We start from the raw sequence: 13,889 nt of genomic DNA, 5'->3' as shown, positions 1-13,889 counted from the left end.
AAATCTGCCCTTTGCAAGTGAATTAAGAATTTGACAGAAGAACCCTGAGATTTTGAGCCCTTCAAAGAAAAAGAAACCACATAGTGCTAAACAGATGCACTGAGGACCAGCTGGCTTTTCTCTGTCCTTTAGCAAAGCCCAGAGGCCAAGGAAGGGGCAAATGCTGTTGAATTATGGTAGCCCTGGGACCTTGGCCCTCAGGCGGTAGGGACCATGCCTTGAGCCAGGTGGGTTTCCAGAACTGCCCAGGCCTGCCAGGGCTGGGAAGGATGTCCCCAGGGGCAGAAGTGAGCAGAGGACAACCTGCGTGTGGCTGCTCTACCTGCCATTCTGGTGGACATGCTAACACCCAGGCCTCTGTGAGCTTTGGTTTCTTCTTGCCAAGACTAGACATCTACTTCAAGGGGCTTTTGTGTGGGAGACACAGCAGAGAGCAAGGCTCCTGCTGTGCTGGCCTAGGGAAGCTTCTGGCTTTCCCCACCACGCTCACTCAGCCAACAGCAGTAGAGGAGCCCTGCTCTCCCTGCTCAGCTGCCCTCTCCTTTGCTAGAAGCTTCCTGGCTCACACTGAGGAATGAGTGTCATTCATCCCCTCCTGGCAACCTCCTGCACTTGTACAGTCCCAGGTTCAGGTCTCATCCCTGCTTCTTAGAGCTGCTCCCAACTTGTACAAGCATATCCTCAGCAAGGCTCGGTGACCCCAGCTTGAAATGGGGAATCAAAACCCTCATCTTACTGAGAGAATTCCATGGGACAGCACTTGTCCCTCAGGGGGCAGTGTTAGCTACCTCTCCCACTCGTGTGGCTGGTGGACCTGCAGGCCCCTGTGCCTCTCCCCCAGGCAGAACCGAGAGGATCATTGCCTTTGAAAGTGAGGCCAGCGAGTCCTGGGGGTTCCTAGGGTGTACCAAGCATATGGAACAGCACTGGACACAGGGGCCACCTGCTCCGCCCAGCCCTTCCCTGAGGTTCTCTCTTCAGGTAGGAGAGACGTGGCCTTTGGCACAGGCTTCCCTGACAGCCCAGGTCTGGGGAGGGAGAGAGTATTTCCCATTCCTGGCCCACTGCTCAGGCCAGGGAAGGGGACCCAGGCCAATCACAGGCAGATGACTGTCTGGCCAGAGGCCCAACCGACCAGATCGGCACTTGAGAACTCAAGAGGACCTCCATAGGCTGCAGGCAGGAGCATGTCATTAGGGAGGGAGGGCTATGGCTGGACACACCATTAAACTCCCTTCCTGAGAGCCAAAGGCTGACCTGAGCTCACAGCCAGAATTCTGCTCCAACCAGGGGGACCTGGAGGTGCTTTTGGACCTGGTGGGGGTGTCTGGGTTTTGGAAATTGTATCACATGGTCGCTGCTGGGGGAGGACTTGATGCCACCCCTGCTTCCCTACAGCTTCCGTCTACTGCCAACTTCTGGGATGCACAGGCCGCGGCTGTGTTCTGCTTCATGCTCTATACCTGCCCACTCCCCAGACTCCGCAGCCCAGCGTACTCATTCAGTACTGACTGGAGCAGACATTCCTTTGGGCCACGGTGAAGCACAGAGCAACTGCCTGCAGGGACCCAGGCCCTCCAGGAGTGGGTCTGAGCCCCAACACTACGTCCCCACCCCAGCAATCAAGACTCTCTGCCTTCTCAGTCCCAACAAAGGCACTGAGTAGAAGTGGACATCCCAGGGGCCTGGATATTGGCAGCTGAGCCAGGCCAGGGTGTTGTCATCACAACAAGACTGAGCCAGAGACAGTGTGACATAGCTCCCGCTGAGTCCACCACCTCTCCTGTAGCCAAGACTCGATGTTGAGCCCACATTGGCCAAGGCCAGCCAAGGGCTTGAGGACTATTGATTATCTCTCAGGTTCCCACCATGTCCGGCTTGGGTCTGTCTGAGAACTGGGCCAGCGGGAGGGATCTGTGCTCTGCTCTCAGGCCTCCTCCTAGCCCTGGCAATGCTTGTGGTCCACATGATCCACCCACTGCCACGTGCCAGACCAGCCCCTCTCTCTGTTCTTCCAGGAGATGGCAGCGGAAAAGGCCAAGGCAGCAGCTGGGGAGGCCAAGGTGAAGAAGCAGCTAGTGGCGCGGGAGCAGGAGATCACGGCCGTGCAGGCACGGATGCAGGCCGCCTACCGGGATCACATGAAGGAGGTGCAGCAGCTGCAGGGCAAGGTGGGTCCGGGCTAGGACCAAGGGGACCAGGGAGGCCCAGGGGTGAGGTGTGAGGTGGGCTTGAGAACGGCCACAGGGGCCTGTGGAGTCTGGAAGGGGCCAAGGGCTATTGCATTTGTCTGGACAGCGTGTCTGGCACCTCGTGGGTGTTGGGGGTTAATCTCTGGAAAGGTTTAAAATGTACAGGGAGAGCACTTTTCCAGAAGAGCTTAGCCTCAAGTGGCCTCTCCTGGGTGTCTGTAGGTCAAGTTCTCAGCTTCCACAGGAACCGGAAGTAATGCTGGTCTTGCCATCTCCCCACACGACTGGGAGAATACCATAACACAGAGTCCTGAAGTCAGCAGCTCCAGCCTGGCACCAGGCAGTCGCCTGCCCAGACTGGCCCTCATGGTCAAAGCTGCTGACACCTGCCTGCTTATCAGGGCTGTGGCCTTCCTCTCACCGCGCATCTCAGGATGTGCTGTGAGAGGTAAGGAGGCAGGAAGCAAGGCTTCCTCAAGTGGCAGTAGGCTGTGGCTTGTGGCCGTGTGCCTAGCAGTCAACTGTGTAACCTTGGAGACTGATGTGCACAGAGCATGTCAAGGCAGATTGCTGGGCTGTGGGCAGGCCGTGAGCAGTGCAGGGGCAGAGAGGTGTGTCCCTGTGGGAGTGGGGGCCACACTTGGGGTGCGACGTGCAGGCCTCCAGTTTCATGGGTTCCCCCTACCATCTGGGTCAAGAAGGTGGACAAATCCTCCTGGGGGTTTCTCTTGTGACTAAGTCCTCACTAACCCTGCTCCAGAAGTCAGCCCTCCTCATGGGGCTGGGCAGCTCTCTGATGCCCTCTTCAACACTTTCTAGATCCGGACTCTGCAGGAGCAGCTGGAGAACGGCCCCAACACTCAGCTGGCCCGTCTGCAGCAGGAGAACTCCATCCTGAGGGACGCCCTGAACCAGGCCACAAGCCAGGTGGAGAGCAAGTAAGCTGAGTATTGCCGCTGGGACACAGCGCGTGAGGCTGAGCAGCAGCCATGTCTGGGCCCGCACAGTGCGGACCCTATGTCCCCCATCTGGGTCCTGAGCAGATGGGTCTTCTGACAGATGGCCCTATGTCCCCTCAGGTGGCAAAGGCCTGCCCTCACCAACATGCCCAGTGTCTGGGCAAGGTGGCCCTCATGTTCTTGCTGGTGCTGGCATCTTGCCTTTCTGGAAGAGCAATATGCCTCATGTCTGTTTTCCCAACACCCCTAAAGGGAGGCTTTTGAAAACTCCTGGTGGTTGCCCAGGGCATCAAGGCCAAGTAGCTTATCTAAAATATGAGTTTGCTGGTGATGTTGGAACCTACCATGGGCCTCGATTCTCCATGGGAGCACCATCTGCTGTTCTAGAGGGGCCCTCTCACTGAGGCACTGGTGTCAGGTGATGTTCCCCGGCCACATGTCCTCCTCTTAGCACATTCTCCATATCAGGGTGGCCTCTGTGTAGCTGAAGCACTGGTGTCCACTGTGGGTGAGATAGCTTGGGCATGCTCCACCTCTAGAGCCAAGTGCGGCCACACTGCTTCTGCTCCTGTGACCCAGCATGTCAGATTCAGTGGCCAGGTCCTTCAGAAGCCCACAGTTTCTTTGCCTTTTCTGGGCCTCAGAACACAGGAGCTGTGTTACCCCCAAAGTATCTGCTCTCTCGAAGAGGGCAGCTGACTAAGCGGAGAGCATGGTGCTCTCATTGTGTGGGCTGGGACCCAGGCAGGGGAGAGCTCCCAGCCCAGGACTGGGACAGGGAGGGGAGTCTGGGCCACACGTCTATTGGGCAGGTGTCACCCCATGAGCACCGGCATGGAATGAGATCTCACAGCTGCCTTTACCAGGCCAGTCCATTCTGTCATGGTCCCCTCTGGGGTCCCCTTCCTGACACATGAGTGGGCTGGTTGAGGTTTTTGGCTGCTGTTTCCTTAGAAGCCACAGCAGAAGATGAACATGAGGACTGGTGAATGGTTAGGCCTCCCCTCTCATGGAGAATCTGCTGTGGCCTCCTCACTGGGAAAAGCTTTGAAGCCTAGCGACCTGTCACCCTGAGTGGTGGCCCTGACTCTGTTAGTCTGGGAACTCAACAGCAGGACAGGTCCCTCTCAACTCCACATCTGTCTTGAGGTGCTACCCACCCAGCCCCCACCTCCACCACAGGTCACCTGACCTTAGCGCGGCAAAGCACGTGTGCTAACGATGGCCTCCCCAGTGCAGACAAGACCCCCCAAGACATAGAGTGGTAGAACTCACCACCCCAGCCAGCAGATCAGAGCAGTGTCTACCAGCTTTCCCACCTCCACCAGGTGGTGCCACCCCCAGGCTCATGGGCAGCCCTGTCTATCCCCTCCATCCTGTCTGGTGGTGTCACCTGGCTGGACAGTCAGCCCTCGGCCATGAGGGGGCTTGTAGTGAAGGTGCAGCAACCCCCATACACCCCTCACCACTTTTCCTTCCATATCTCTGTAACATTCCTCTCACGTCCTGAGACCCAGCTTTCTATTTTTTTTTTTTTTATAAGACAGAGTCTCAAGCTGTCACCCTGGGTAGAGTGCCATGGCATCACAGCTCACAGCAACCTCAAAGTCTCCAGCTTAAGCAATTCTCTTGCCTCAGCCTCCCAAGTAACTGGGACTACAGGCGCCCGCCACAAGGCCCAGCTATTTTTTGGTTGTAGTTGTCTTTGTGTGGCGGGCCTGGGCTGGATTTGAACCCACCAGCTCTGGTGTATGTGGCTGGCACCCTGGCCATCGAGCCCTGAGACCCAGCTTTTGATGTGCATTGTCAAAAGTCTGCTCTGTGAGTGCCTCAGGCTCTGGCTTCGGGCTTCCCCCCACAGGCTAGCCATAGTCCAGGCAACCAGTAAAGGGGACATGTGGACCCCACGGCTGCTGCCCCGGGTCTGTAGGGGGTCAGGGTGAGTCAGCCTACACCTTGGGGCTTTTTTGCTCCCAGGTCAGTGATGAGGAGAACAGTGTCTTGCTTTTTTCTGTCTGAATTTCTAGTAGTTTCTAGGAGGAGCTTTAGTGCAGACTTTGTTCTTGCTTTCTCTGGTTTGTGTGTCAAGTCGGTAAAACAGTGTATTCAGCAAAGTACACACCAAATCCCCTGTGTCTGGGAATGCAACAGGGACCGTTGTGATGGCTTCAAGGCTTGGACAGCTACTTAAAATAGAGTTGGTTTCCAGGGGGGAAGGTTCAGACCACCATCCCCAGCCCCTACTTCTGATCTGCAGTCATGGGCTGGTGACTACTGTCTTGCAGGCAGAATGCAGAGTTGGCCAAGCTCCGGCAGGAGCTCAACAAGGTCAACAAGGAGCTGGAGGAGAAGTTAGAGGCTACGCGGCAGGAGGAGCAGCGGCGGAAGGCTCTGGAAACCAAGGCAGCCACCTTCGAGAAGCAGGTCCTACAGCTGCAGGTGAGTGGGCAGCTATTTCAGTGCCCTGTTGAGTGCTCACCGAGCCTCTCTACATGGCAGGAAGAGGCCAAGGGTCGTTCAGCCACACTGGACTACCCTTTCTAGCAAAGACTGTGACCACTGGAAATGTAGGCAGCACTCAGACCCGCCACCACTCTCTCATCAGTACTAGTGACAGCACCGGTGCTGCTCTCCGTGTGCTGGGCACCGTCTGGGTGTTGTGCAGGCATTCACCCCTCCTACTCACCAAGGCCTTACGAGGTGGGTACTGGGAAGTCCTGGTGACTTGTGGCTTTGGACTCATTTTCTGCCCTGTCACAGAGGTCAGGCTGTAGTGCACAGGGGCATCAGGGCTAACTCTTGGAAGGAACAAGGCATGAAATGGTAAGAGTGACATTTGAATGTGTACAAGGGACTAAATAAGAACATGGACAAATAAATACGGCTTGAATTAGAGAGAAATTAAGACAGGTAACTGGGTATTTGTGGGTCTTCACGTAAAGCAGTCCCACCTATAAGATCAGAGCTTTTGGGGTACAGACCTGGTTATGTTTTAAAGGCTTCCAGATGCTTCCGGTGTATCTCTGTGGCTGGAACCTGCTCAGATTGTCACCATGTGTGTTGTTCCTATAAAGGAGCCCACCTAGGACAGAGGCCTGGGCCTGCTTCTCACCAGTAAGCCACAGACTCCCGGTGTCTCCTGTCTTCTCTGGGCCTCAGGGTCCTTGTCCACAGCCTGGAGCTGGATAGAGGGGTCCATGCTTTCCAGTCTCATAACATAGACTTGTGGTTGGGGTGAGTGACAGTGAGCCCTCTGTTGTCAGCTGCCAATTCAGGGTCTAGCTCTGCTGCCTCCTAGCAAGTTATCTCAGAGCCCCAGTTTCCTCATCTGTACTGTCAGAGTAGCACAGTAGTAGCTACCCCACAGAGTATCTAGAGCTAGAACAGTGCGTTGCAAAAAAAGATCTCAATGAACATGAACTTTACAAAGTTCCATTCAGGAAATCTTTGAGTAAGACCGGTGGTGTAAGTTGTAGAGAACAGCTCTGTGTTCCACTGAAGAGAAGATGGGGCTCTTTATTTTTGATGACTGTCCCTCCTCCACTGGAGGCCCTTCCCTGTGAGCCACCTCTTGAGGGAGCAGGGTAGGCCTGGCCTCTGCGCTGACCTTGGGTCCTGGCATGCTGGCATCAGCTAAGATACCTCCCCCTACAGCCTGTCTCACCTTGAACGGCTTGTCAGAGCCTGCCTGAAGAAAGTGCCCATTGAGGGTGCTGACAGCATCCAGATGGACTGAATTTTGGAAATCCAGGAAGGTTTTATCAAAGTCCCCAGCTGGCCTGCCCAGCTGTGGGACCAGCTTCTGGAAGTGTTCAGTCTGACTGGCTGTGCTGACCACATTGGCAGAGACGGTTGTCATCTCAGGTCTTAAGCATTTGCACATGGTTTCCATTAAAGATATTTGGTTATTTAGTTCATAAAGGCAGTACATTTTTGTCTGTCTGTATGTTGCTGGTTCCAGTATTCTAATAATGTTGGTAGAGAATGGAAAACCACGCGCAGCCGGTCTCCCTGCAGTCTGAGACCCTGGAATCCCTTTTCTTGAAAAAAGAGGAAGAGGCTGGTGGTTTTTTACAGTGGTGAAATACCTGCTTTGTGCAGTTGAGGCAGAGACACCAGGTGTTGGAGTGAGCGGGAGGGAGGTGGCTCTGCTTGGTGGGGAGCAGCCTGCATCACGCCACCTCTGCTGCGCTCTCTGGAGCAGGACCTCAGCAGGTCCCCGCCAGCCCCTGCATGGTACATGCTCACCCACAGCCTCGTCCTTGAAGTGGCTTCACTGGCTCCAGACCTGCCTCTGCTCAGACGGTGCTCTCAGAGTGGTCAGCCTAGCACTGGGTTGTGTAGCCGTGACCCTAAAAGAAAGTAACAGCTGGGGTGTAGATGACACTTGTCAAAGGTGTGAAGGACAAATTTGAGCCTCATGTTAGTCAACAAGAGGCGTTTATTAAATGCCCGCCCCCACACCTGGTCCTCCTCCTGGACAAGCTTTTTAAAGAGTCCATGACTGGCCTCAGGGAGCCCTGGATTCTTCAGAGGACTGGCCCACCTCAGGAGCCCAGCGTAGGGGCATCCTTAACACACAGGCTTGGGTTGTCCACTGGAGCACTGGCTGGGGCCGTTGGAGAGTGAGAGCATCCTGTCTGGTGGGGAACAGGGAACATCAAAGCTCAAGGAGGCTCTTAAGCCACCTGTGCTGATGTGGCAGGAGATTACCGAACCATGGGAGGCTGCTGTCCTTGTAGGTCAGGAGTGGCTGAACGCTGGCAATTGCATGTGGTTCAGTCTAACATGAGGTGAAGAAACCTAAGAGAATTGCCCTAGAGGATCTTACCCGTGTGCCATGCCCATCCTCGTCACACACACAGCCAGAGATTGAGGGCCGCATCAGGGGAACCTTGGACTCCTGCAGTAAGCACGTGTTAGTGAATCACTGGAGAATGTAAAAATACCAAAACCCAAAAAAGATGTGGGAAGTGAGTGTAGGTCCCCAGCGGCTCCCTGCTCTCCTGGGTGAGTCTGCAGTCTAGAGTGCTGAGGAGTGAAGTTCCCTTTCTTGTGCAAACCAGAGGCTGCACTGGGCTCTGGAGGGGGTGGGGTGGCCAGTGGGGAGCTTTGTCCTCAGCCACAGAATTGATGAGGCCTGGCCCCGTGCTCACAGCTCTGCTATATCTGCTCCCTGTCCCTCCCCAGGTGGCTCACAAGGAGAGTGAGGAGGCCCTGCAGAAGCGCCTGGACGAGGTCAGCCGGGAGCTGTGCCGTACTCAGACCAGTCATGCCAGCCTCCGGGCAGATGTGGAGAAGGCCCAGGAGCAGCAGCAGCAGATGGCTGGTGAGGGTGGCGTCATGTGACACCCTGCTTCTGGTAGGGCCCTGGTGGTCTTTGCACCCTCCTGGTGTCACTGCCAGGGCCAGAACCCCATTAGCTAGTCCTGTGAGCAGGGAGGGTCTCTGACTCTTCCCCTCAGAGAGTCAAAGAGGCAGGGATTGTACCCTGTCAGAGTTCTGCCTGGAGGTGCAGGCAGTCCGACTGCGCAGGACGTGGGGGGCAGAGCCTGCAAGGGCTAGGGCTGGAGCTGGAAGGCAGTCATTGCATGCCTGCCAAGCCTCTCTGTGGGCAGCCATGTGGTGCTGGGGAAATCCACATGCTCCTGGGGCCTTAGCTGGTCTGGTCACCAGGTGTCTGTTCTGGGCCTTCCTGTTCTCTAGCTCATCCCGCCCAAGAGGCCAAGCCAGGTTTGGAATGTGAGGCCTACAGTCCCCTGTGCACAGTTGCTGGTGGAGAGGGTGGCAAGGGTGGGCCCAGAGAGTCCCTGGAGAAACGCGCAGACGATGCTGGGGAGAGCTCCATGGTCCCCAGTATTTCACAGCAACTGCCAAGGGCAGTGCCCTGCTGTGGGCACTGAGCAAGAGCACAGGACAGGGCCACCCACAATGACAGGGTCACAGTTCTGTGCCCTCTGTGAGACTCAATCCAGGGCAGAGTTGGCACACTGTTTCTGTGAAGAGGTGGAGGGTATATACTTTGGCTTAATGGGCCAGACTGTCTCTGTCATGACCACTCAGCTCTGCTGCTGTGAGCAAAGTGCCATAAACATAGGCAAAAAGAGAGGTCTGACTGTGCCTGGATAAAGCTTCATTTATAAAAATGGGTGTGGGCGGGCTGGGCCCTGGGCTTGCTGGCCCTTGCTCCAGAGGGCTGGGCGTGGCTTTAGGTCGGTGGTCACAGAGACCTCTGAGGCCAGTGGGGTTAGTGGTAGAAAGGGCCAGGGCACTGAGATGAGAACCAGCATGTACTTGGCCTGTGCAGAAAGGGGAGGTGAACAGAACGGCTGGAATGAGAAGCCTGGTGGTTGGTGTGGGCCGCATGGGTGGGGCCCGGTCACCATCCCTCTGAGGAGTTTGTGTGAAGTGTGACAGAAGCACTTGGGGCAAGGGTATGATGTGATCTCACCACCACTTTCGGGTGCCCTGGTGCTGGGGAGGGAGCAGACCAGAGGGCAGGAATGGCCCAGGGAGACACGAGTAAGGCTCTTGCAGTTGTCCGGGCCCATGTGGCCACAGGGGTGTTGGCAAGGGGGGAACGAGCTGGCAGAAGGTAGACGTGGGAGCACATTGATGATGGGAACAGGTAGGGGGAGGGGCAAATCCAAACAGCTGAGGGAAGGAGCCCTGGCAGGTGGGGCGAGGCACCTTGGCAGGTAGGGTGCTAGGCTGAGTTGTCTTGTCAGAGTTCATTTGGAAGTGGTGGCCTTGGGGAGAGTGTGGCATCAAAGGCACACGGAGGCCACCTCAGGGAGAAGGGGGCCAGGGCAGGCACTACTAAGGAGGGCCATGCCGTGGTGTTGTTCTTGAGGGCCCCTGAGAAGTCAAGGAGAGAGGGGGACTCAGCTGGGGAGCTAGGTGAGGTGTGGCCATGTAGTCACTTTCTAAAAATTTTTGGTCTCAACTAATATGAACCAGAGTCTTCCTAGAGAATGAATCTATAGAAGCTTCTGTTGAGGTCTATTTCTGGCTCCATCACCTTCTCAGGAGTCGTCTGAGATACTGCATTTTATGCCGATTTTAGGAACGACACCAGGGTATCACTTTCTCCAACAGCTAGTAAGATGCTCCTGTGGTTAGAAGTATGTCTTAAGACCCCCGGGCACACAGAGGAGGCAGGAGAGAGAGCCCTGGTGTGTGTTCCCAGGGGGCAGCTTTGGGCGGCGTCCACCCTGGTGTTTCCCACTGCTGACCAGTCTCATTCTCTCGCCCTGCCACAGAGTTGCGCAGCAAGTTACAGTCCTCTGAAGCAGAGGTGAGGAGCAAATGTGAGGAGCTGAGTGATCTCCACGGGCAGCTCAAGGAGGCCAGAGTGGAGAACTCACAGCTCACGGAAAGGATCCGATCCATCGAGGCCTTGCTGGAGGCAGGCCAGGCCCAGGACACCCAGGTCAGCTTCCTCCGCGGGCGGCAGGTCGGGAGCACCTTGGGCAGATAGTCCCCACCCTGCCTAGTGAGTCTCGTGGAGACTAAGGGCCTTTCTCTCTTATTCAGGCCAGCCAAACGGAGGCCGACCAGCAGCAGACCCGGTAAGCTGATGAGACAGGGGACAGCCTAGGGGTGCTTGGGTCTACTGTGGAAGAGCTCTTTTTAGAGGCTAGTGACTTAGAGGACAGGAGGCAGCCTGGGTGAGATAGAAGGCAGTCTTGCCTAGAGCTCCATGCCCACTCTCAAGGGGCAGAGCCAGTGCCCCCGTGGGGGTGGGCAGACCTCCTGCACCTGTCATGCGTCCATCCATCCCCTACGGGGAGTGGCCAGCCAAAAGGTTCTCTAGAACTGAGGTCAGGACATCTCATAGGGAAAAATGATTGTACAACCCAGAATGGAGAGCTGAGTTGCTGCCGAGGCTTTTTGCTGGGCCACAGGTTTGGGACACCCGTGTCTAGAGTTGATGGCAGCACTTGTTTTCCTTTATCCATGAGGTGACTTCAGTGCTGGCAAGACCTTGTTTTCCATTGGTGTCAACAGCACCAGACCACACTTGGGGACTGTTTGTTTGCTGTTGCCAAGGCCAGAGCCAACACTTGGTGGGGAGGCTCAAGTAGGGGGCCTGAATCCTTGTGACTGTCACCCCTGGGCCATTCATCTCTGAGCACTTGCCCGTGGTCTCTGGAGCTGGGTACTGGCTGCTGTGGTCAGGGGTCCACAGAGCAGCCGTTAGGGTGAGGCATATCCTGTGTCCCCTCACACATGGTCACATGTATTCTTGGCCCTCAGCTGACTAGGTTCCCTTGTGCAGCCTCCCTGTGTGCTGCTGAGCAGATGTGGGTCCTCAAGCCACAGCCCACCTTCCCTGGTATTAGACTTAGCGGCTTGGGGACTGGGGAAGGAACAGCTACCCAAAGGCCCACAGTGCCTTGTGAATACAAGCAGACCCTCTCTACCTTCCTTTCCCAGCAAGCATGGGCACACTTTCTTTTTTCCTGGTGGTTTGTCAGGGTAGAGAAAATTGTGTGGGTTTAGGTTTCTTCTTTTGTATTTTAAGACCAGATATTTGGACCACACTGCAAGCTACTGGGACAATAGTTGTGTTGCAGATAGGATCAGTTTTAATTTTTTACATCATGCAGATATGTCTGGCAGAAATTGGGTTTTTTAAATTTTCTTCTTGGCCAAGGCAGGTGCATTACTTGTGCTTATAAGTTTGAGACTAGCCTGAGCAAGAGCAAGACCCCATCTCTACTAAAAATGGCATAATAATAATAATAAAAACTAGCCAGGCACTGTTGTAGGCACAGTCCCAGTTACTCAGGAGACTGAGGCATGAGGATTGCTTTAGCCCAAGAATTTGAGGTTGCTGTGAGCTGTGACGCCGTGGCACTCTAGCCTTGGGCAACAGAGCAAGACTATGTCTCAGAAAATAAAAATAAAAAAAGTTTCCTTCTCAAACAGTTTATTTAAAAGTTTTATGTAGGCTGGGTCATCCTGTTCTAGAATAGAGAGGAGTGATTCTGCCCCAAATGTTCTGGAACTTGGGCAGTGGCTGCCAAGGGGATGATTGCCAGTGTGTCCTTGTTACTGGCCACTGATTCTTCTCAGGGCCTGTTCCTTAGGGGACACTCCTGGGATGACTTGCTGGAGGAGGCTGTTGCATAAAGGGGAATGTAGAGAAAGATGTGGGCCAGGGAGCCAGCAGAGCTCTGAGGGTGGGTCAGGGTTCTGTAAGCCCGAGACCAACACCTAGGAAGTCTATAGCTGTCTTCAAGACAAGGTGCAAACTACATTTAAGATAAAAATAAGAAGCTGTGCCATGGCCAACATCCATTACCAGATGGGGCAGCGCCCTTGGATGGTGCTGCAGTAATATTCAGTGTTAAGTGCCTTTGAAAAGGGTTTTTCAAAAAGCTTTCAGTCATTTCTACAATAAGAAATAGAAATGCATACGTCTCCATCTGGCTGGCAGTGCAGCCAGGACCCTGCCTTCCTCGAGCTGGTGACAGACCCCTGTGGGAGGGTGTGTCCCTGCATCTCAAGAGTGGTGTGAGTGGCTCTGATTCAGGTCCCACAGAACAATACTCTGAAACCTCAAGTTCACCTGTCCCTGAAGCCTTCCTCTAAATCTTCACGCAGAAGGTGACATGACACTTGTCCTTCAGAGCAATACATTTCTATAGCAGCATAAACCCCTACTTCTGTATGGCAGGTAGACAAAGTCCACAGGTCTGGAAAAAGGAATGGCAACGATGGGGACTAGCATCTTGCCAATCAAAGGCATCTGGGAGTTGTGTTGGCTGATTCCGCACATCTCAGGCCACAGACTGAGGAGGAAGCCCTAGGGCTCAGGAAAGTTAGGTTTTGGACAAAGAAACTGCAGTTTCTGCACTGCAGGCGGCCATGGCTTTTGTGATCTGCTGTAAGCAGCAGCACCCAATCTCCAGGGCCATCCCAGCAGCATCCAAGGCTGGAGCGCAGGGGTCTCCTGAGGAGGCCCTGCCCAGATCTTCCTAGAGCCAGGTGTGGCCATGAGAAGGACCATGTGGTGTGTTTTCTGGGGACAGAGCTGAACCAGATCTAGCAGAAACCAAGTCCCAGACACCAGGGCTCAGTTCACTAGAAGAAAGAATATCCCGGAAAGTCAAGTACCCAGGTTTGTTTGGTGCTAGCCACCATGGGCACTACTGAAGGCAGTGCCCTGAATGAGCACTGAGAAAGGAGGGGCCGGGGAAGCTGCCTGGCTTCCCTGAGAGCCTGTGCCCCACCAGGTGGAGGAGACTGTCCTGGATGAGTAGCTCAGCTTTGCAGATGGTCCTCATCAGGGTGGGGATTCAGACTAGGCACTCTGGGCAGAGGAAGGGGGTCTTCCTGAGACAGGACCTGTGGCCCCTCAGAGCCTGCACAGTGACCTTGCTATGCCCCCTTAGCCTCAAGGAGCTGGAGTCCCAGGTGTCGTGTTTGGAGAAAGAGGCCACTGAGCTCAGGGAGGCTGTGGAGCAGCAGAAAGTGAAGAACAACGTGAGTGGGGAGGGCTGGGCGGGGGGATGGGTGAGCCATGCGGCTGGCCAGGAGCAGTTCCTCCAGGACAGCCTGAAAACACGCACAGGTCAGGGGAGGGCTGAGCTCTGCTGCTCCGCATCCTGCTGTGCTGAGACTCGGGGTGCAGGCCTGCCTTCCTCTGGGGGTGCTGGGCAGGGGGGTCTGCTTACCCCTCAGTTCCATCAGAAGACCCAGAGCTGGCTCGGCGCCTATAGCTCAACCG

At 55.2% G+C, this 13,889-nt stretch overlaps 1 protein-coding gene across 13 annotated transcripts in view; it reads left to right on the top strand.

Moving 5' to 3' along the window:
- The window catches only part of RRBP1 (ribosome binding protein 1), a 79,424-nt gene that overhangs the window by 54,386 nt on the left and 11,149 nt on the right, over nucleotides 1-13,889 (top strand). For all 13 annotated transcript variants that reach the window (XM_023507814.1, XM_023507813.1, XM_023507811.1 and 10 more), the window contains 7 exons: nucleotides 2,019-2,171; nucleotides 3,012-3,130; nucleotides 5,437-5,590; nucleotides 8,342-8,480; nucleotides 10,414-10,583; nucleotides 10,688-10,722; nucleotides 13,555-13,645. In XM_023507814.1, the coding sequence (XP_023363582.1) occupies nucleotides 2,019-2,171; nucleotides 3,012-3,130; nucleotides 5,437-5,590; nucleotides 8,342-8,480; nucleotides 10,414-10,583; nucleotides 10,688-10,722; nucleotides 13,555-13,645 (861 nt within the window). The remainder of the gene's footprint in view (nucleotides 1-2,018; nucleotides 2,172-3,011; nucleotides 3,131-5,436; nucleotides 5,591-8,341; nucleotides 8,481-10,413; nucleotides 10,584-10,687; nucleotides 10,723-13,554; nucleotides 13,646-13,889) is intronic.

The sequence above is a fragment of the Otolemur garnettii genome, unplaced genomic scaffold (assembly GCF_000181295.1).
Source record: "Otolemur garnettii isolate 467f Iridium unplaced genomic scaffold, OtoGar3 scaffold00208, whole genome shotgun sequence".
Lineage (NCBI taxonomy): Eukaryota > Metazoa > Chordata > Mammalia > Primates > Galagidae > Otolemur > Otolemur garnettii.
This window is presented reverse-complemented; position numbering and strand designations above follow the sequence as displayed.